Source organism: Dermacentor andersoni, chromosome 3 (assembly GCF_023375885.2).
Source record: "Dermacentor andersoni chromosome 3, qqDerAnde1_hic_scaffold, whole genome shotgun sequence".
In the NCBI taxonomy this organism is placed as follows: Eukaryota; Metazoa; Arthropoda; class Arachnida; order Ixodida; family Ixodidae; genus Dermacentor; species Dermacentor andersoni.
In genome coordinates, this window is record NC_092816.1 from 63737091 (window position 1) to 63760507 (window position 23417).

Genomic DNA, 23417 nt, shown 5'->3' on the forward strand with positions numbered 1-23417 from the left:
GCGTTCATAAGATAAGGCTGGGACCATCAATGTACCTCTGTAAATGCTGTGCCCAGTTTCTCCACTGTCACATGGTCCTTATTGCTGTAAAATCAACTCATATATGATGTACAATATCAATAGAGCACTCAACATTTTCTCAAAATGCTGCATTTAGCACGAATTACTGCAAGTGAACAAGACAAAGCTTGCAAAATATGCTTTTAGCAGTCACATGAATGGTTTTTTCTAAGCACTGTTCTAATTGTCTGTCCATTAGCAGCTATGCACCAGGACACTGAATCTCTTGCCATGCTTCCACGTAAAGCTGTATTTGTGGAGCATTCAAGGTCATAACTAAAGTTCATTGATGGGCATTCTCTCGGCACAAATTGATGCAAGCGGAAGGGTTCAGTTTAATGTTAGCCTTTGGTCAGGTGCTTGAGACGCTTGTCATCTGAGGAGATGGGCTTGTATCGGTTTCCAATTCTATCAACTGCTGCAAACCATTGTGTATGTAGAAATTTTGTATACCTGTTTGTTTCACGCACTGTGGCAAACAAAGAAAAAAAAAGCTGAATGCAATGGATTTACAAATCTGTCAATATGGCAGCACTGAATAGTAAGAAATATTCCTTGCTCTTATTCTTGGTGATAAGCTTGTTTACCAACAATCTGTGTCGGAGCCTAAAGATGCGAAACGCAACCATCTGCTCAAGGGAAACCATCTGTGTAACTTTGCTTTAAAAGTTCCTGTGTTGAATTATCGTCCTGACAAAACTTTAATTCCAGTTAGAGGTCTTCCTAGCAGCACCGTGGCCTAGCTCAGGCTCCTGTAGTTTCAGAAGTTGTGCTGCGTGTGTGCCTATGGACTTGTCACTTTAATGCTGCGGAGGCCAATATTGCTAAACCAGTGTGCCCTGGTTTTGTAGGACCTTCCGAGGAGATGGCAGACACCATATTTGTCTCCAACTTGCCAGAGGATGTTGGCGAGGTTCAGCTGGCTGAGCATTTTGGTGCCATTGGACTGATCAAGGTGTGGCTTTACTTTTTCATTCTATCCCCTCCCCTCTTGTAGGCTGTTTCTTCTTTCTGTTTTTCAGTAAAGGTAGGTTGGGTGGTATTCTAAAGAAGCCACAGACTTAACTCTGCGAGCTTCAGGTACTTTTATTGAGTGACAAAGGCATAAATAAAAAACATACTTCAACATTTTGGTGTTGCACTTTACATATCAGTGCCAACCCATTTGCACAAAAAAAAGACAGCCTGTAAGTATATTCATAATTCTGTGCACGTCTATCTTAGCAGCTCGTGTTTGAATTTCTCCCCTAGTTTGAAATCTGAAGCATTAACCTAGTTTGTATGGCATAGGAGTGAACTAGAAACTAAGTACACTGGTGCCCAGAGTTCTATCCAACAAGGATCCTAAAGCAGCTCAATGTGAGAACACACAGGAACACTTGACAGATTGAATGACTTGGGTGTTCATAAATATAACACTGGCACAAGGCACATCTTATGGTGGCAGGGTGACATGCTAAATGTGCGGATCCTAGCCATAAAGCTCAGTTGTGTGAACATTATATCAGGCATGAAGAATAGACTGATGTATTCACAATGCACCTGCATGATACCTAGATGGATTTGGCCCTTGATGGTACTGCACGTTGATCTGCAACTTATAGACACCTCGATCATTTGACAGATTGACAAGAAGACTGGGAAGAACAAGATCTGGATCTACAAGGACAAGATCACGGGCAAAGGCAAGGGAGAAGCGACCATCACTTATGATGATCCTCCAACTGCTGGTTCAGCCATCACATGGTTTCATGGTAAGCATGTCTTTCTTTCTTTTCCTTTATTTTTCTTTCCCCCCCTCCCCTTCTTTTTCCTCTGCAATCTTGATGTCTTTGCTTCGTGTCATTGTTACGCATTTCGTATTACTCGTTGCAAGGACAGTGCTTTCTGGTAAGCATTCTGTAGGCTGCAGTGCCACATGCTCGTTTTATTTGTACTCAATCATTTTTACAAGCTGTAGTGAAGTGAATAATCTAAAAAAAATTTTTTGTTGGAAGAAAAACGAATTTCTAAAGTAGTCATTTTGAGGGCATATACTCGAGGAATAACCAGATTTTTCGCATGCCTAGATCATTTTAAACGGGCTCTTTAGTTGTTGCCATATTGACTGACCTTAGTCCACTCATTGCTTGCTTGTTACCTTTTTGCACGTACCTTCCTTCCGTTATTTTCCTGCTGGTTCCCCCCCACTCCCATCTTTCCCTTTTTAGAGCTTAATAGTTTTTTGACACGAAACTACATCTATGCCATGGGATTCGATTTAACTCGCTGTGCTAAGGACAAGTTTCACTCATCCGAGAATAGCACTGTGTGACAGCACTGTGTCACTTCTGTGTTGTGCAGGCAAAGAGTTCATGGGTGGCAAGATCAATGTCGAGCTAGCCCAGCGCAAGACTCCGTTCGGCGGTGGCTTTGGTGGTGGAATGGGCGGCCGTGGAGGGCCCCGGGGTGGACGAGGTGGCCCCCGAGGCGGCGGAGGCGGTGGTGGAGGAGGTCGTGGAGGTGGTCCTGATAGTGGAATGGGCGGCCGTGATGGAGACTGGAAATGCCCGAACCCGTTAGTAGTGGTGCTTGTTGCAGCTGTGAATGTACATGAGGCCAACGCTTACTCTTATAACAGTTTCAGTGAAGCAGTTTCTTCCCAGAATGTCAAGCCACATCTACAAGGCCTAACACAGTCTTCTTTTTCTCCTCGTCTCCTTGCAGGGCATGTGGCAACAACAATTTTTCCTGGCGTGTTCAGTGCAACCGATGTTCAGCTCCACGCGATGGCCCTGGCGGGCCTGGAGGTCCCGATAATGGGCCACCAGGAATGCGGGGTGGCATGAGGGGCGGGCCCCGTGGAGGTCGTGGTGGTGACCGAGGTGGTCGTGGAGGAGGACCACCCATGGGTGGACGAGGTGGTGGACCACCCATGGGTGGAGGAGGCCCACCAATGGGTGGCCGTGGTGGTGGCTTCGGACCGGGTCGTGGGGGTCCTGGTCGCGGCGGACCCATGCGAGGTGGACCCGGGTGAGTGCCGTGCAGTTGCGTTCAGGAACGATGTTCAGAGCTGCTGCTCTTAGTGTTTGTCATTTGGAAATTTCAAGCTAGCTTTGCAAATGGCATCTGTGGGTGGGTGCTTCAAAGCGGCCTTCAATTGTGAAGTGCAATGACATGTAGCATGGTATCGGTGCATGCATATAATCAATCTGAGACGCTGTGTTTGGTGCACCAAGTTTAAAATTTAAGTGTAACCAAAAATTTCATGGTCAGATTGCAGACTGTTTCATTATTTGCTCTTTAGCTGAGATCTTATACCTGCTGCCTTCAAGTATGCCCAATCTTGGTCTCCTCGAGTTTAGGTAAATTCAAGTTAAGATGGATGTACGCAGTCATGTTGCATGTGCAACATGGCTCAGTGTGTTCCCTATGTAAGTTAGCTCCTCATGTTGTTGGGCATTATTAATTTGTAATAACCCAATATTGTAAAGATATTCAAGTACTGAATTGTCAGATGGGCAACGAAAACAGCAGTCGCATTGTCATGCTTATTTAGCAATGAATTCAATTGCACTTGTTTAAATTTTATCACAATTATCCTATTTGTCTGCACTGTTGAGTCTGCACACTTGTTTCCTGTTTGTCATGTTTTCCAAGAGCATAGCTCCTGAATGGACTTGCTTAAATTATGAAACCAAATACAGTGACATCTTGTTGATACGATTCTGCATTATACTTTTTTCAGGATAATACATTTTTTCTTTTCCCAGCCAACGTCCTGCAGGAGCAATTTATTTTCATGCGGTTATCTGATTTCTTGAGAAGCCAGAAGTGGGCTTTTACTCGTATTTCTAAAACTTGCATCTTTATACTCTTGTGTACTAGCTTAAATAACATTCCAATGACCTACCAACAATGGGCTAAGCCCCAGCTATACTGGAAGGGAAAACGCGCGGCGTGGCGCTGGTGGTAGAGCCCTGCTGTGGCATTGCGGCCACACTGACATAGCGCCGCAGCTCAGTTGAGTAAAGTGACAGCGGCGTTTTTTTTTTTTTTTTTTTCCTTTTTCTTCTTCACCTTCTTTTTACCGCAAGAACTGTTTATGGACCTTTAAAATAAAGTTCAGTGCAGACTGACGAGCAAATTCAATATTGCTGAATAAAATACATTGACTGCGGTTTGTGGTGTCAGGTGATGCTGTTCCAAAAAGAATGTTATGCGGAGCAGTGTCGCTCGACACCACACAAACCTTTGCTGTTGAGTTAGTGGGCATTAAGAGGGACTCATGTGACAGTATCTTTAGTAGTCCATAGTTGTTAGGTACCTTATAGGCATCGGTTTATTGTAAGGAATGTTGGGGCCAATGGCAACATTTTAGTAGTCAGTGTGTCATGAGCAAAAGTAGTGGCACTTCTCAAGTGCATTTAGAGTGCTTACACATAAATGGTTCATTTTTATTTTCTTCCTTCCAGCGGAGACAGAGGTGACAGAAGAGCACGACCTTACTAGGGAAAGTGGCCTGTGAAGTGGTGTTGACCCTCTATTGGCTGCGTTTGTTGCTCCATCATGTTTGTTGGCCTGTATCTATCCCTTCATCCTGTTCATCGACCTCACAGTACGTGCTCATGAAGAAAACTGTTTTAGTTTTGCCATCTTTCATGTCAAGACATATGTACTTTCAAGTGACAGTCTCATGTACTGATGTGGTGCGCCATTCCATGTTGCGTTTTTTTTTTTTTTTTTATGCACCTGCTTATCACCTTACATTGTGTGTATAGTGTAACTCTTGTGTGCACCCAAATAAAGCTCTTTTGTTCATTAAACTGGTATTTTCCTTTTATAGCTTGCCGAAATTTCATAGAATCTTGACTCTCCGGGGCAGTCTCCGTGCACATGATCCATTTCTGGACATAACTGTCGAGCTTCTTGTCACTTGGCTGCTGCTGACGCCTGCAATGAAACTTTTCTTAGTATGTAGCATTTCTTGAATGCATTGCACAGCAGATGGTAACTTGCCTCGAACTGAGTGGTGAAAATGGTGCTGTTGAGGCAGGTTTCGACCATGAATGTCAACCTGGCTTTATCTTCATCCTCAAGAAGTGGGAGGGGTTGGGAAGGATTTAAATGTTACTAGTATTCCAACCAATTGCCCATTTGTTCATGGCTGCAGCAGCAGTTATGTGAAGTATTCATCCTAAACACAAGTTGGGATATATGCACAACTGTATCAAAAGCTATGCTAACTCGTTACTAGAATTCAATGGAAAAAACCTCGACGAGAACATTACTACAATCTGTACATAAAACAGCTTAGCAAGGGCGTTTGCCCTTGCTAAGCAATTGCAATGTGCAAGCAATTCTGAAACTAGACTGAAGCCAGAGACCACCTTCATGCACTATTTTAACGTTGGCCAATGTGTACATGCAAAAACTGCACATTCGTAGTGTAGAATGTAGTAGCCCTTCAATGTTTCTAGACTGCTGTTTGGTTCAACTACATCATGGACAACCAGTGCTGAAATTTTGTGTGCAAAGAGCAGCGCGTTAACGCACCACCTAGTGCATCGTGGAAATGAGTATCAGTAACACATGCTGTGATTTTGTATTAATTTGAGCACTCTTATTGAGGTATACGTGTTCAGGTTTTGGCCTGACTGGGAACTGGCACACTAGAATGCATTAGTGCATGCACTTCCCCAAATTGCATGGGTATGGTCAGAGCTTGGCTGGATGCATAGTGCTAAAGCAAATGTTATCCATGGGCACACGTCTGTTTCCAAAATGTAGGATTTTTGCAGGTTCCCTATCGGGTGGTGTCCACATATCTCGGTAGCACTTAGATTGCCGTCGTGCCTCCTGACCAGCACTGATTCCCCATAGAACTCCAATGCAATATTTCTACAGCAAATGCACTGAAATTTTCCCAGCTTGCTGCGAGGTGTTTATGGTTTACATTGCAACACATTCAACCTAAAAAATTTGGTGGCATGGTTGGCCCCTTCAAAGTGGGTTTCGCCTGTTGCAGTGTACTTACAGCTTGACTTGGCACCAGTAGTTCAGTCTGCAATGCAACATATATATATTTTTTCAGATGTTTGTAGCTTATTTGAAATGTAATGAAATGGATAATGCTAGTTGGCTAAGTGCTATTTCTTTAGCCCTGACAGAATACTGCAAAGCCATTGAAATCATCTGGATAAAAACACCGGTCAGTGCACGGTTACTAAGAAGCCACAAACCAACAATCCTTACACTTTATGGCCCTGGTTAAAGGTAGCTAGATGTCAAAAAGCTATTGGTTTGTGCTCATCACCCAAAGAAAGGAACCGAACAGTGATTAGCTACTGGGGGGTATTCTGTATGTGTCCACCTTGTGGCCACGTCCATTTTGACTGCTGCTGAAGTTCTGATTGGCTGTGCTGAGGTGCACAGGAGACGGGTGCCTCCTACCAAACAGTACTTCAGCAGCAGACGAAATGGACGCGACCACTACGTTGACACTTGCAGAATAACTCCCATGGTCGACAGCGTAGCCTGGCATAGCCTCGTGCCTGCGCATTGCGTGCCGAGGGATGGCCCATGTCGCGCATTTCATAATCTTGGGATCGTAATATCAGCACATAGTGTACGATAGCACATGCAAAATGGATCGAACTTTTTGTTGGCGTTTAAATGGGGAAATTTGTTTCGAAAGCTGGCGTCATAGGTATCGCCTACTGCGTCACTCGTCCCGCCGGGCAGCGTACTAGTAGCCTGTGGCAAAAGAATATGGGGACCCCCGTGATACACAGGTCACGCGAAGTTGCCATCGAAGGTGAGCTCTGCTGTGGATCGGGTACTTCGCCTTCTGGCACGTAGTTCATCTGTGTCTACCCGATTGTTACTAGGCCTTTTAATATGATTCTTGCGGTAGAACACTCCTTGAATGGTGCTTGAAACTGTACAAAAAATATTTCTGACGGGGCTTGTTTAAGGAGTACTGAAGGTGACGTTAAGAGAAAGCTTTAGCTCAGGCCCAACTTCGATTTTTCCATTGAAATAGATAAAAAACGCAGAAATGCTTTTGGGGGGGGGAGGGATAAGAAACACTTCTGTATCATTTGAGAGAGTGAAATTCTAGTGACAGCAGAATTTTGATTTCTTTGCCTCTTCGTCCTCCACTGCTACTGTGGCTGTCTGGAAGGAGCGTGGAAGACAGGAAAGGCGAGGCGAGAAACTCGTTTGAACCTTTCCATCGCGTCGCATGTGCACAATGAATGGCCTCTAGAGCTGCCTGGGCGCCGGCTCATTAGCCTCTTGACAGCTGTCCGCCACCCCCCGCAAAAGCATCAGAGAAGCTACCGCGCTTACCTTTCTGCTAACGTGCAAGAACAGAGGGAGGAGAAAGGATAGGTGGCGGAGAATGGGTAGAACCGGATAACAGCCTTGCCACTTTTCGCTCGCAGTTCCCGTACCGGGTGAGGGGGAGTCGAGAGAGAAAAGGTGACATGGAAAGCAAGGAAACACGATAGCAGTTGCGGGCAAACTGAAAGTACGCCACGGTACTTCTCTGCATAAGCATCATGCAAGTTTGAGAACTGATGCAGGGCGTGCAGTCGCAAAAAGCACCGTAGGGTGTAGGCGGAGGAGGACGCACTTCGGAAATGGTCGCACGTCAAATCAAGACTTCTGTGCGTGCCGCGGTAGCTTTGGGGTTATGGCACTGCTCGAGGTCGCAGCTTTATCCCGACCGCGGCAGCCGCATTTCGACGGGAGCAAAATACAAAAACGCTAGTACAATTATATTTTGGTGCTCGTTAAAGAACACTAGGGCGTCAAAATTAATCCGGAATCCGCCACCACGGCGTGCCTCATATTCTAATGATGGTTTCGACACCTACAGCTCCATAGTTAACTAAAGTTGCTTCTGCCACGATGCGATGTGCCATGTGAGGTAATGACAAGGCTCAATCCTCACAGATTATAAACAATGGCGCACAACAACGCCTCAAACAAGCACGTGTACTACGCAGGCACACAGCAGTGGTGCATGCAAGGTAACGTTTAAAATTTACTCGGCACTTTTGTATTGGACTAAACGCTGAATACAGTAAAGATTCGCCGTCGACATCACCGCTAGTTATTGTCGATCAAAGCGAACAGCACAGAAAGCTTCGCTTATATCGATTTCCACAGTGTGTGGGATCCGCATACATTTACAAAAATCCGCAAGTTTCAAGAAATTATGCAGAAACCATCGACGCGATGAGAGCCAATGCATAGCCTGAACAAGCGAGCGACAGTCCCCCTCCCCTCCCTGCCGCCCATCCCCGCAACTCGGTTGCCCGAGAACACGCACCCTTTCCCTCGGAGCCTTCCCTCGTTTTTCCTTCCTCGTTGGCAGCCGTGGAGAGCGAGCTCGTCTACTTCATGTTCTACTACGTGCGCTCCTGACATTCGCCGAGGCTGTCGGCCTCGCCGACCGCCTTTAGCTCCATCGCATTTCCGCGGCGTGCTGCTGTTTCTGGTGCACTTTCTCTCCCTCTACTTTCATTCCCTACCCCCTGTGCAGCGCGGTTGAGGTGTCCTCTAGCTGTAGAGAGACAGTTACTGCGCTGCACTTTACCCCAACCATTCCTTCCCATCAACAAGAATCTCCTTCTCTCTACTTCATGTATCCAAGTTATGTCGGCGTCAACGCCGTCAGCGTTCGATGGTACGCTCGCCTGCGTCTGCGTTGCTTGTGCTTCACAGGCGAGAATTCGCTATCGAATTTTGTCCGCCGCATCGGCCATGGTGGACTGGCTACCGCCGTGCTGCCAGCGAGACGTGCGTTGAAGGAGCGAGCTATAAAGCAGATAAAGCCTACCCTTGTGCTCCCTCGATCCGGTTCCTCTCCGTCAATCCCTTGCCCGAGATTAGCCAACACCCTCTAGAGAACTAGAGCCCGAGAGCACGTGCCATTTCCCTCGCCTTTTCGTGACGAATGAGTGAGCTAACGAGCGACAATGTGCCCCCTCCCTGCGCCTTTCCTCCATCCTCCCTCCACTCGCTTACGTGAGAACTCACGCGCGACGCCCGACAAGCGCTTGTCGTCATCTGTCACTTTGTGTACTCGTCCTTTGCTTAGCGTTCTACATGTAAATAATTTACGCCCTTTTTGTGTGTAAGGTTGCGAGCTATAGACAGAGTTACATCCTTATTGACTTTTAAGGGTGTAAATTACTTAGCGGTAGCTCTCGCTAATTAATTATGACATTCCAACTAGCCCAAACCGCTACCCTTTCGCTTTCTTGAGAGTACGCTCCCTTTCCCTCGCCTTGCCGCGTCGAACGACCGACAGTGCCCACCCTTCCTTTCCTCCCAGCAACTCGGTCACGTGAGAGCTCAGGCGCGACGCCCCCCAGCTCCCCCCCCCTTACTTCCGCCCTCCCCCCCCCACAACCGCCCCTCTTCGCAACTATAATCACGCGCCCTTTCCCTCGGCGCGTTTTGTCTCCTCCTCTAGCCGAGTTCGACCTACCACCGTCCTAAACCGACCACGAAAACGGCCGAAATAGCAAAAGAAAGGTATTCGCTTCAAAAATAGAAGCACGAAATGTATAAATCCGTAACTCTGCACATTAAACAGATGGCGCAGTTCAGTAAAATGTCTACGTTAGAACCATGTAGGGCCGACAAATTCGAAATAAAGTTCACAGGCGACGTGACTTTTTTGTTTACTATGTTTACGAAGGATGTGCAAAAGTACTACTCACAAATTTCAATTTGGTTTGTATTATACCAATTGTAACCTCTTTACATCTATTATTAGGTGCAGTTTACAGAATTCTCAAATTGTGTTTCATTGTTTAGTGACAGATTTGTAAACTTCATAGTTCCCCTTTATTTTGCAATTTTCAACAATCTTTATTAAATATATAGATGGCTTAAATAAGAAATCTGCCTCTTATAGTCACTAGATTTTAGGCTTTATTGTGATAGCAATCATATGGAGACTCCAGCTGCATTTCTGCCGTAGGCGTAATGTTCCGTATAATGTCCAAGGGCGATAACATCGTCGCTGCGCACCGTATGCTGTATGTGCGAGTGAAAGTCTGCGAGGGTGAGCCGACGATGGTGGCTCAAACTCGCGCGCGCAAGGGAGGAAATTGGGGAGGAAGCGCGCCGCCTTCCGTCGCGCGCAAGGCAACGGGAGGGGGAAGGGGAGGAAGGAGGGGGGGACGGTCTACCCCGGCGGCCGCTCCGTGTGGCGCGGCTGAGCGCGGCTGCCTGTGCCTTATCTTGAAAGCGATCTGCGATGAGTACAGAGTCTAGGCGCACCGAGGGCTTCGTGTGCTCTCTGTTCTCGCCGCTGAGTTCGCGTTGAAGCGAGAGGCAGAACGAAGGTCAATTCGCTCGCTGCTGCTGCCGCGGTTTCTCCCTCCAGCGTTTAGACAGCGAGTGTGCGCGGTCATCCAGTCAGATGTGTTCATGTTCGCTTGTGCGCGCGTGACACAGTGCTTGTTAATTTAGTTAGTAGGCAAATATTTACAAGTTTATACAGCCGATAAAACTACTATCCTTACTTCGTATAGCTGTGTGCTAGTCCGCTGTCGCAATCAATGTCTCGCCTTTCGGGCGAAGCTGTGAGCGTCGGCGTCGGAGTAACCGAGCTAAAGCCTAACGAGCACAGCGAAAGATGAAAGAGCGAACGCGGAGCGGGAGATGAAAGGACGGGAGTCGCGAACGGCAGAGGCCAATGAGAGCGGCCCCTTCAGTGACGTTCGCGCGGGAAACTGGTGTCGTGCGGATCTGCCCGAACACTCGTTTCGTACTATCGAATGCTCGCGTTGTTAAGAATGGCCGTACGGGGTGGCAACGTGCCAGCTTTTAGCCCGCTGCACGTGTTCCAAGCCCACCAGTCGGGGCGCCCTTCCAAGAACTGCGGACGGCCGGCAGCCACGTGGCGCGCGATCAACTCCGGAAATTGGTACTTGGCCGAGCCACCCGGGACAAAGCAGTTCTACGAAGCCCTCTGACGTCGGCACTGAAAGCTGGGCGGTACCGAGAACTGCGGATGACCGGCAGCCACGTGGCGCGCGGTCAGCTCAGGCATGTGGTACTCCGCCGCGCCACCCGAGACGGAGCACAGTTCTACGAAGCCCTCGGTCGTTGACTCCGGAGCCTTAGTGCGGGGCGGCGGCAAGTTTACAATGCTTGGACGAACCTTCCCGACCATTCCTGCTCCGTCCCCGCCGAACGATGACGTCGAACTATGACGTCAAGCGGAGAGCTTATAAGCAGCGTTTGCCGGCTGCTAGGGAGTGCTCGTGTCATACTCGTTGTCGGGAGCTGAGTGCTCCTTGTCATGCTAGAAATGAACTAGTGAGCTGTGTGCTCGTAAACTGTTTGCTGTATGTTAGTTTTGCGGGCTCCATATGGGAGTCGCGCTAGTCTGCCAATGTATCCTGCTTAAACTGTTAATATGTAAATAAATCCTGTTCACCGAGTTCCTGTCTACGACCTTCATCTCCTTCAAATGGTGGCAGCGGCGAGATAGTCCGACGACTCCTACATCTGGTCGACAGCGGTAGGACCGTCCGACGAATCTAACAACGTGAGCTCTCGCTCGCGCTTGTTTGGTTTGCGTAGTTCGGTATCGTTCGCGCTTGTTTCGATTGTCATGGTTTGGATTTTTTTTTTGCAATCTTATTGAATGCATGACGCGAATTGTTTAGTACTTCCTGAAAGCCGCGTGGGCACCAGCTAATACCAGAAACTTCGAGGAGTCATGTAGAAAAGCCGACTCGCTTGACCCGTAGATCGGATTTCCGACGATCGCCGACTCTGCTCGCCGCTATCGTTGTGCTTGAGTGTCACTTGTTTTTCTGGGCACAAGTTCGCCCAAAAAAAGAGTTAAATTTGTTACAGTTTCGACAATGTGTCGTTATTCACAGTCACTACCACGTGACAATATAATCATAATGCAAATAGTGTCAGCCACTTTGTCACCGGTTGCGTGGTGACCGGAGGAAGTGCTTAGATCGTCTGCCGCAGCTGCTAAACTATATCTGCCCGAGCAGAGACTCAGCACCGCCGCCGAGAGGACCCTGTCGTTCAGAATCAAATTCCTTGCCACAATATATCCCGAATTCAAAACACTTAAACAGGTGCGCCTAAAATTCGTATTAGTGACTATCGTAATCGTCGGTGAATTTTCTTCTTCTTTTGAATGCAACAAACCTCATAAAAATAGATGCAATTGTTATCGAGAAAAAATGATTTCTACGTTTCCGTGCATTTAGATACATCAAATCGACAACTAAATGAATGAAGCATAAGTGTTCTTACTCTTAGGAGACACGCCGCGAAGCGGCAAACCGGGCCGTGTCACTTTTTTTAGCGCGCGCTATAGGAAATAACAGCGATGCGGTCAAGCACGTACAATGCTGTTGGCTTGAGTAGTGCAGCTTTTGTTCCATGTTTGCTTGACTCTCTGAAGGTCCGGCGTCCCAGAAGCGGTGATCGCAGAGGGTTGGCTCTTCCCGAACGCCTCTAGCATCTATGATACAAGTGGCGGGACGAAAAAGAGAGCACATGTATACTACAGTTCGTAGTATATACGCGGGGAGCATATGTTTTCTCGTATAACACAAGTTCATGCATGCACGAAAAACTCGGGACTGTACTCACGGCTGGGTGCATCACCTTCAGGACACATTCCGAAGCCCGGTCGAACACTGTGTCAGAGACTTCTGAAAATGGCATTGACACAATAGGTGTGTACAAGAGCGCCCTCTAGCGTGCTCCAGTCAATTCTGAGATGTTTGCCTGGCCGACAGCCTGGAATGCAACTCCATTTGTTGGATGAAACATAAATGACGTGCACAGTGATCAGAGAAACACGCAAACGGTACGTGCACCTATAGACACGCGCACATCAAACTGTTCATAAAGTCTCATTAAGGTCAGTGACTCTAAAAAATGTTACAAGCGCTTTCGTTGCGCGCACTGCGCAAGCAGTGTTTCGCCACGCGCCATGGATGTCCCGCAGTTTCATAGATTCTCTGCCTGATTAATATCGACTGCAGTCATATGAAACAGTCATTAGGAACACTGTACACTGAGCACATCGGTGAGTCTAATGACTAAAGTTTGCATTTAAGGTATTTGGTGTATGCCACATTGAACCTGATGCGGTGAAGGCATGCTTGGTTTATAGTCTATATACTTAGGGCTCGCGGTATGTTGAACTCGCAAGATGGGTCAATTTTGTAAAGAAGTCCCTACTGAAGATGCGCATCGCGCCAAACAGAACGCTGTTAACTCCACGTGACAGTATATGAATGCAAAGTCGCAGCGTCTTTCCTCGAAAATGGTATTATAATTGAGCCTGTCGAATTGTCATGTGCGGCTCCTCCAAGGCGGTCAATTCAGAGCTTTGCCAATCTCTCCGCCATTTCATCAAACATTCTGCTCGCTTCAGTCACAGTTCTTCGAGCTCCCGTGCCTGCTGTAGGTCGAGCTCAGCTAGAATTGACAGCTCCCAGGTAATGGAAGCAGTACGCCAAATCCATTTCCTTATATAGGAACGCGAAAAGAAGAAAAAAAGTGAGTTGCCTTAAATACGTGCATTATTGTGGTCTTACCGCATTCAGCCACCGGAATAGGCTAAAATACAGTCACCGTCGTATACAGCAGATCCTCATTATAACATGCTCATCGGGACAAGAAACAGAGTTCGTTATAAGCGGTATTGCGTTAAAATTAACGCGGGAAGCGAGCGCTCCAACAGCGCAGTAGCTGAAATGAAGTCGAGCTAACGTATGTGATAAACCTGAATTGAATTGATAGGCAACATAACAGTGGAGAAATTCTGCTGATTCCTCGCGAGCTGTTGTCTGTCGCATTATCATCTTTTACCTCGTAGTGGTCCCGAGGCGTTGGAGTGGCGTCCTCTCGCGTGTGACATAAGCTCGGGGACTCCGCTGTCGCGTCGCGCGCGCTCTTTGCCTGAAGGCTGCTTGACGCTGTCGGTATAGACCTGTCCTTCTCGAGTTCTTAAAATCTCGTGAGTCTGCAATCTTGTACTAAAACGTGCAGAATATTCTAGAACACCATTCACCGCGAGATCGAGCGAAGTCGCCGCCCGCCGGGTCGTCGAAATCATGGTTATAGTGTGGATCGCCTTTGGAGACCAGTGGTACATGTGCGTGTATACTGCATAGGTATCTTGTGAAGATATTTTGGTTGGCGATTATGATGTACTCATTACAGCTTGCCTACCTTTTTTTACGACGATCTGCAGCACTGGGCCTATGCTGCCGTCTCTGCGCTATAAAAAAAAATTCAGTTTTTGCCAGCTTATACAGCCTATACTGTGTGGTCGGTGGCACGCTACGTTGGCCACAGGCTGTGCAAGTTAAGTGGTCGCTGCGGTGCGCTAACGCAGTCCATTGCAGCAAAATGTGGCATGTGGCATTTTGCAGCCATGTGGCATTAGGCAAGCCTGTAGTGTTATGTGGTCGGGCATGATTAAAGCCGAACGTAATGAAAGTCACAGTGAGCGTGCGAAAACAGACGTTGTGTTGCGTCCCAACTTTGTCTGACATTTGGCGATTCTTTCGCTTAGAAAGGTTCTCCGCGTTTAGCATAAAAAGTGACTTTCGAGGAAAGTATCAGCGAGCGCCAATGCCGGAAAATCGACCAAAATACCAGGGAAGCGCCGCCGTTTACTTATCGAGAGCTTATACCGACGCCTGGTCATTCACATGCTTCTGCATTGTGGTTACGAGATACCTTGAACCTCTATAAGTAAGGCGGACGAAAATAGTAGGCGAAACAAAGTTACACTCATGTGCAGCAATGCTTACCTTGTGAACGGTGTAGTGCATAAACGCAAACATATCATATGAGATTAAAGTGACTTGTAATGTGACTTGCACGGGGCATAAACATGAACGTTTTTGTGACATTACACGTGGCATGCGATGAAAATAAACGAAATTAGACGCATAGGAATTTGTGTTTGGTTTATTTCGCGTTAAGGTAATTAGAAAGCGCCATGCTACGCGAGCACGCAGTGAGAGTGGTAGCAAACGAACAGAAATGCAGCTGTTCCAGCCGGAGCGTATAGCAGACGGCAAACGCGAGTCCCCCCCTGCTGACGTCATCGGAGCGTCGTTCGCAGCGCCGCCATCGGTCAAGAATTACGACTCACCGCATCGATTGGGATACATGTAGGAGCTAGGTTATTGGAATAACCTCGCCATCATAGGCAAGGGAAAGAATCCAATGACCCGGCTTTTGCTGGAATCTTTGCTGATCCAAACGACGGCCAACCCTATCAACAGGAGAGATGGTACCGACCCTACCTGCTATTTACTCTCACTCTTGAGATGCAAAAAAGAAAAGAAAAAAATCACCGACGATTACGATACTCCCTAATGCGAAATTTGAGCGCAGCTGTATACGTGTTTTCATTTCGCGATATATTGGTTGGCGCGGACAATCTGTGTCGTGCGGCACTTTGCAAACGGAACGGTGTGTGACGCGACTGCCTCGCTAATCGGGAGATCTCAAGAGGCGGCGCGTGGGTAAAGCGTGGGCGCGATTCACAGCAGCCACCTCAAACAGGCCTCCGCTCATGCAGCGCTTTGTTTCCATACAAACCACGCGCGCTACTCTGGTGCCATCTCGAAGCCATCGTGGCCGCAAAGCCCGTCTTGCGCGGCACGTCTCTCGCTTTTGCCATACCCTCCTCCTCCGCTTTCTTCCTCGCGCTCTCTTCGCTATCAGCGTCTTTTATCTTCCGCGTTCGCTTTCATCCTTCGTTGTGTTCTTTCGCTCGGTGACGAGGGACAACGCCGACGCTCGCCGCAGGAAAGGGCGAAGAGCTGCGCTCTAAAGAAAAGACCAACGGCTCTGCCCTTTTGACTTGATCAGTGGCCGCGACTATCTTCATTCGCTATGTTACCCGATAAGACGAAATTACGTCGGATTCTTGACTGCTTTTCTAGATTGATACGAAGAAAGGCAAAGGGTCGCCGCATGTGTATGCCGCGCCGAGCGATCCTGTGCGAAGTTCCTCCTTCGCACTTTGTGCTAATGGGAGTCCGGCGCCGCTTCATTGAGTAATCTGGCCTAAAATGTGCGACTGCAGTCGAAACCGCAAAAAAAAAAAAGCTTCCAATAAGGTTATTTCGCTATAACAAATGCTTAGCGCATATATTAAAGGAACACTGCAGAGAAACACCTAAATGGGTTTGTAACTGTAATGTATTCTTTCAAAGGTCTATTCTCAATAATTTAGCGGTAGTTACAGGTTGGTTATTAGGAGAGAAATTGAAGGTAAAGCTCAAGTTTTTTTTTTTTCTATTTCGCCTTTAAACTCCTGCGCCGTTACGTCGATGAGACGTCAGGGATTTCGAAGGTTTTATTTCTATCTTGTATTTTAGCTGTTGTGGCTCAACAAATGTCAATGAAACTTGATAAGTTCTGTCTTCGGCTCTGTTAGAGCACAATGTACACATGCGGGGTGACCGTTTTAAAGTTTTAAGAAATATTTTAATGTCGCCTGTGGCAGACAGCTGTATTCTTGTCTTTGAGCTGAATTATTAGAAAAGGCATGACACTAATGGTACGAGAAATCGAAACAAATAGCCACATAATTAACGAAAATTCACTAGTCAATGATTTAATTAATTATTGTATGGCACATATCGCAATTTACTAATTATATCCGGTAAGTTTACATGACGTATCCACTTGAAATGAATCTCCAGGATGACACCAGCTTCGAGATGTTATTTCCCAACGTGTGGGACGAAATCCAAGGACGTTCCAATTGCTTTTGTGCTTCAATGCATAAAAGAACGTTTTAAAAAAGGAAGTGGAACAACAGTGCATTCTTACGGCGAGTTTGATGGCGCAAAATCCAAACTGGTGTCATTCTGGAAATTCATTCTAAGTGGATACATTTCGCCGGATACATTTCGTAAACTGCAGTATGTGTTCCAAAGTAATTAATTAAGAAGTTGATTAGGGATCTTTTTTCTTATTAGTTGAATGTCTCGATTTCTCGTTCTCAAGGACCGTAACAAAAAAAATTCTAAAAAGTCCGTAAAAGTTAAAAATGATCATCCACCTCGTAATATCCATTGTTCGCAATATGAATGCAAAGTCGCAGCGTCTTTCCTCGAAAATGGTATTATAATTGAGCCTGTCGCATTGTCATGTGCGGCTCCTGCAAGGCGGTCAATTCAGAGTGTTGCCAATCTCTCTATCATTTCATCAAACATTCTGCTCGCTTCAGTCACGGTTCTTCGAGCTCCCGTGCCTGCAGCAGGTCGAGCTCAACGAGAATTGACAGCTCCCATGCGATGGAAGCAGTAAGACAAATCCATTTCCTTATATAGGAACGCGAAAAGAAGAAAAAAAGTGAGTTGCCTTAAATACGTGCATTATTGTGGTCTTACCGCATTCCGCGACCGGAATAGGCTAAAGTACAGTCACCATCGTATACAGCAAATCCTCATTATAACAAGCTCATCGGGATAAGAAACAGAGTTCGTTATAAGCGGTATTGCGTGAAAATGGAACAACAGTGCATTCTTACGGCGTAAAGTCTGTAAAACTTAAAAATGATCATCCACCTTGTAATGTCCATTGTTCGCAAGGTTACCCCTCGCGTTTCTTGCGCAGTAACACAAGGAGATGACAAAGAGAAACATATTACCGAGCATCCAACGTAGGCGACCTCGAGGAGACCGAACCTGTACCCCAAGACTATTCGGCAATAACAAATTACTACAAGGGCTGCAGAAAGCGGTATCCACCACCGCACAACTCCCTTAGCAGAGAGGACTCTGTCGCGTGGAGGCAGCTACAAACGGGCTCGTACCCGAACCTACACGTACTCAGCAAGATTTATCCCACACTATACAATGACACATGCCCCTGGTGCCACGAAACACCCACGCTGTACCACATAACGTGGGCATGCCAGAAGATAGACGTGGTACCCGTTATACCAAACCCGAGTGCGGAGCAATGGGAGGGAGTGCTCTCCAGCGATCGCCAGGTCGACCAAGAAGGTCTGATTCGGCGAGCACAACTGGCAGCAGCATCCAGCGGAGCCCTGGACTAAGGTCAACCGACCGTTGTGCTAAAGGATGGACGATTCCATCTGAAGACCGCAGAAGACCAGCGAATCTAGAGCTGATAAAGTTTTTCACTCACTCACTCACTAAACGAGATTATCTTAAGTATATCTTCAAAATCTATGTTTCGTTAATTTTACCGTAAGAGGCTGGTTACGAGCAGAAATAAAAATAAAGGTCAAACGTCCTTATATATATATATATATATATATATATATATATATATATATATATATATATATATATATATATATATATATATATATATATATATATATATATATATATACGCGACGGTATAATTAAATGTGAAGTTACAGATGTCGATGTATTTTCCCGTATTTTTAGGCCTTTATGACGCAATAAATGCCTTCTGCGTTTGCTGTGATCGCGGCCCTCAACCGCGAGATCGAATCGCACTGCAAAGAGCTCGGCCAGCAGCAATGGAACGAAGTTTGCGCGTCGGTCGACGGCCAGATGCGTGCGGGAGGCAAGTGGAACCTCCTCAAGCAGTTATTGGACGACACGCAGTCCAAGAGAAACCACACTCTGGCCATCGACAGGCTGGTCCACAAGCTCAATAGCGAAGGCGCATCTACGAACGAAGTGATGGACGAAGTCGCGCGTCGCTACCTCCCCATCAAGCAGTCCGGGCCAGATGATTACCCGGCCTATGGCGGCAAGGCGGACGAGGAGCTCGACTCCCCCTTCTCCGTCTCGGAGGTCAGAGCGGCCCTTCAAGGCCTCAACGGAAGATCGGCGCCCGGGCCGGATAGAATCTCGAACAGACTCCTTCGAAATCTGGACGACGGCTCGATCGAACTGCTCATCAAAGAAATCAACGATGTCTGGGAGGCCGGCATCGTACCGGATGCCTGGAAGGAAGCCACGGTAATCCTAATTCCGAAGCCGGGCAAGACACCAGCCATAGACAGTCTGCGACCCATTTCGCTCACGTCTTGCGTGGGCAAGGTGGCGGAGCATGTCATCCGCAACAGAATATCGAGGCATGTCGAGGAACGACACCTCCTCCCGCCGAATATGGTCGGCTTCAGACCCTCACTGTCCACTCAAGAGGTCATGCTGCTGATCAAGAGGCAGATAGTCGACGTGGTCGCGAAAGACATCCGAGGCATCTTGGCGCTGGACATCGCCAAGGCCTTCGACACGGTCAAACACAAGCACCTCCTCGACTCTGTGACGAGACTGAACCTTGGCGAACGCTTTCACGCGTACGTGAGCTCTAAGAGATCGCAAGGCCACGATCAAGTTGGGCCAGATCAAGTCGGATGGATACGCGCTGGGAGCCTGCGGCACGCCGCAGGGTGCGGTGTTATCTCCACTGCTCTTCAACATCGCCATGAGAGACCTATCAGTCCGACTCGACCGAATCGGGGCCGTCAATCTCAATCACGCTCTCTACGCGGACGACATCACCGTCTGGTGCAGCGGCGGGTCGGACGCAGCGGTGGAGCGGGCCCTGCAAGAGGCCTTGCACGCCACGGAAAAATTCCTCGAGGGCACGGGGCTGGTCCTCTCGCCGACCAAGTCTGAACTCTTGCTGTATCGGCCCGACAGAAAAGGCCGCAAGTTCGACACGACGCTGGACCAGGTACCGATCGAACTCAGAACGAAGACGGGTCAGCGCATCCAGAGGGTGGATTCTCTCAGGGTGCTCGGACTAGTCATCAATGCAAAGGGCAGCAACGCGCAGACGATCGCGCGCCTGAGCGCGAAGACGGAGAACATGCTCAGATTCGTTTCGCGAGTGACGAGCAGGAAGGAGGGCATCAGCGAAGCCAACCTCATAAGGATCTACCCCGCCTTCCTCATGAGCCATATCAACTACGTGGCTTTTGCGCTAAGCTGGTCGCGGTCGGAGGAGAACAAGATCGGCGCACTCATGAGGAACAGCAATAAACGAGTCCTCGGCATCCCCGTGACGACCAGCACGGAGAAGTTGATGCAACTTGGGGTCCACAACACCCTGAGCGAAGTGATCGAAGCACAGAAAACGGCACAGATCGTTCGCCTCTCTACCACCAAGGCCGGCCGTCGAATACTCGAAATGGCGGGTCTGGCAGCCATGGCCGAGGAGTCGTGCGCAGACCCGCTCTGCGAGGATGAAAGGGACGCCTTTCGAGTCTCCCCCTTCCCGGCGAACGTTCATCCACAATACAACGAGGCCCGGCGCGCAGCCAGAGCCCGAGCCCTCATCAAGACTGCCCTGCAGAACCCAGAGCTCGCGTCCTTTGTCGACGCGGCACGGTATCGCGGATCGTGGCCACGGTATCGTGGCCACGGTGGTTGACCCCCAGGGCAAGATCCTGAATGCGGCGTCTATCCAACGCTCGACGGCGTCCGTCGCAGAGCAAGTCGCAGTGGCGCTGGCTCTGTGCGAACCCGGGCGCACGCAGATCTTCACGGACTCCAGGTCGGCGGCGATGGCCTTTCTCGCCGGCTCGGCCGAGGCTGCGGCAGTGCTGAGGACCCGCAAGACAGGCACGGCCCGTCACGTCATCACTTGGTTCCCGGCTCTCATGGGCCGGAACGTCTCCCCCGGCTCGATCAACCCGAATGAGCTGGCCCACGACCAGGCGCGAGGTCTCATCAACCGCGTCGGTCCGAGGGGCCCGGCTTCGCAAGGGATCGACCGAACGACGGACCCGCTGCTTACTTTCCACGAGATAACTGCTCACTACCAGCTGGGACGCAGGCAGTTTCCGGCTCCTCACCCGAAGCTAGGCAGACCCCAGGCCTCGGTGCTGAGAATGCTGCAGACGGGCTCCTTTCCGTCTCGCTCAAGGCTGAGCCACTACACTCCGGGTGTGGAACCCCGCTGCCCAGACTGCGGCGAGGAACGATCCACGTTGAACCACATGCTGTGGCAATGTTCTGCGTTGCGCCACTCGCCTTTTAACAGGCAAGAAGACTGGGAGGAAGCCGTCAAGAGCGGTGACCTTCAAGTCCAGCTTCGGGCTGTCCTAGAGGGCCTGCGACAGGGCTGAAGATCACGATCTTCCGCCCCCGGAGCGGGTACGGCCCGCGACTACGACAACGTAGTCCCTTAGGACTAATTAAAGTTTTTTGTCTGTCTGTCTGTCTGTGATCCGTCTTTGGCTATATTAGAATACGATGTAGTTTATCATTACCAATAAAGAAAATTAACTAGGTCTGCGCGGTCGCGGTTGAATTCAGTGACGTCAAGGCGAATTGGCGCTGTGACGTCATTGAATTCCAGCCAGCGTCGACCCCCGCCATAGTCTTGCTGGCTTACCAAGGCTTTTCTCAAGGTAAGTGTGACTTCATTTGCAGTTGCAGGAGGGTAATTTACTAATACAGCTAAAAAAATGTTTCTCTTTTGTGACCGTCTAAATGACAGAGCGTATATATATATATATATATAGCTTGAAGTGTGGTCCACGTTTTGTGGCATCGTTGCGCCTTATATTCTGCCGAATTTCACTGCTTGCATTGCAAGAAAATAATTTCTACGTATATCTATACGCAAATACGTTCAGCTACAAGGAATGAACAGAATTTCACTAAATTTGAAGTGGATGAGTTCTCAGTTTTAGCACAAATATATACTTATTGAGCGGAATACCCGTAGAGGTATATACATTACTTACACTCGAAATCAGTACGCATCATTGAATATAGTTAATACAATTTCGCTACTTAACTTTTAAGGTAAATACTTCAGCGCATATACGTACATATTGCAATTCACTTGGAACGAAATTTGAAACAATAGCACCAATTTTGAGATAATTAAGCGTCGTCAAACTTGCGGTAAGTATGCACTGTTACTGCACTTACTGTTCTTAACAAAACGCTTCTTTATGCATTTAAACTAAAGAATAACTGGAGCATCAACGTGCACCCTTCGTCGCACAGTTTTGGAGCGCATATCTCGAAAGTGGTGTCTTCCTCAGAATGTTTTCCAAGTGTATACACCTTGAGAAATCACCGTCTACAATTGCTAAATTACAATATGTGCCGTATGAAGCGAATATATTAAAATTAGTTAGCGGCGTTTTGCTAATTAGTCGATTACGCATTTCGATTTCTCGTGCAAATAGCGTCAGCCTTCTAGAGCAAGCTAGATGACACGGACATTTTTTTTTAAGTTACGTGAACTCTATAAAAAAAAAGAAAAAAAAGAAACATGCGCACGCACTCTGAAAAGCACATATAGATTTCCGAGTTCACTCCTACATATAGTGGTATGTCGCAAGCTATTGAGCAAATGTCCGGCGTATATATGCGTGGCCACTCCACTCACCCGAACACTTGTAGGCCAAGGCGTCGTCGTCTTTAAGCATCCACAGAAGAAGCGACCAGCGGAGAAGTACGGATGTCCTGCACATATCCCTCGAGATGTGGGATGCGCGTCGAACGTCTCTTTATGTGCTCTGATGTAGAATATATGTTAGCCACGACTGCCCCGTCCTGCTGGATAGACCGACTAGCAAGAAGTCCAAAGTGTCTCTGGCGGTCAAACTGACGCAGTGAATAAGTTAATGTAAAGCGAGGGACAACTCATACCCCCCGCCCCCTTATCTGCGCCGCTCTAGATGGCTAATGAGTCGAAAGGCGATCAGCTGCGGCTGACATAACTGCGAGTATAGCTGCCTGTTGACGTAGGCGCAAGCTGATCAAGCCGCCGGAATCCTCGACCGCTTGGATGCCGGAGACCTAATTGAATAAGCAACGTGCGTACGTATGGTTCAGCCTATAATTTCGTTTGCGCTGCATGCGGGCCGGGAGACCGCGGACGAATTGGGAAGGTGGAAATGTAACTTTAGCGCTGGCAAATTAAGTTTACCTGAGCCACACGGGGAGGAATACCGATTGACAGCAGATAGGTAGAAGAGTATGTAGGCGTTGGCTATATTATATCAAGCGTCGCTTTTATAAGGACCCAGATTGGGAGCGGATAAAATGTAAAGTTACGAAAATTTTTCACCTTGCTGCGTGCGACGCCCGTGTGTTTGTGCAGGCATAATCGCACTGAGCGATCGATGCCCCGAAGACAGCGAAGCTGTGCAAGCTATAGTTCTCAGACCGTTCGTACAACTGTAGGGTCTGTTCGCTGACTGTGCTTAGTGACAATTCATCACCGCCGCCACCTTTCGCGGAGTAGTTTGTTCTAGAGAAACGAGATGGCGCTTCCGCCGACGCACCGCACGTGGCCTCAGCGACTGTGCAGAGGCACAGTCGCCGTGCTCCAATAATGTTGATTTGAAT

At 48.1% G+C, this 23417-nt stretch overlaps 2 protein-coding genes across 4 annotated transcripts in view; one reads left to right on the forward strand and one right to left on the reverse strand.

The window, feature by feature from the left end:
* LOC126546849 (uncharacterized) overlaps window positions 1-4865 on the forward strand; it is an 18654-nt gene extending 13789 nt beyond the window's left edge. For all 3 annotated transcript variants that reach the window (XM_050194576.3, XM_050194577.3, XM_055062744.2), the window contains 5 exons: window positions 912-1015; window positions 1685-1814; window positions 2404-2617; window positions 2767-3072; window positions 4515-4865. In XM_050194576.3, the coding sequence (XP_050050533.2) occupies window positions 912-1015; window positions 1685-1814; window positions 2404-2617; window positions 2767-3072; window positions 4515-4551 (791 nt within the window). In that variant the 3' untranslated portion in view covers window positions 4552-4865. The remainder of the gene's footprint in view (window positions 1-911; window positions 1016-1684; window positions 1815-2403; window positions 2618-2766; window positions 3073-4514) is intronic.
* Window positions 4466-22853, reverse strand: LOC129380799 (uncharacterized). Its single transcript, XM_055062752.2, has 6 exons — window positions 22453-22853; window positions 12697-12758; window positions 12449-12565; window positions 6077-6103; window positions 5059-5133; window positions 4466-4992 (listed from the first exon to the last, which is right to left on the reverse strand). Exons 1-6 carry the CDS (start codon window positions 22535-22537, stop codon window positions 4972-4974), a joined length of 387 nt encoding a protein of 128 aa, XP_054918727.1. The 5' UTR covers window positions 22538-22853; the 3' UTR covers window positions 4466-4971.
* Between the last annotated feature and the right edge of the window lie 564 nt (window positions 22854-23417).

Bases quoted from the DNA above. Each gene is read 5' to 3' on its own strand.
- LOC129380799 (XM_055062752.2), bottom strand. From the start codon at position 22,537: ATGTGCAGGACATCCGTACTTCTCCGCTGGTCGCTTCTTCTGTGGATG. The intron at 12,759-22,452 runs GTGAGTGGAGTG...TGCCATTTTCAG, and splicing joins CTTGGCCTACAAGTGTTCGG to AAGTCTCTGACACAGTGTTC. The intron at 4,993-5,058 runs GCAAGTTACCAT...GTTTCATTGCAG, and splicing joins TTTTCACCACTCAGTTCGAG to GCGTCAGCAGCAGCCAAGTG.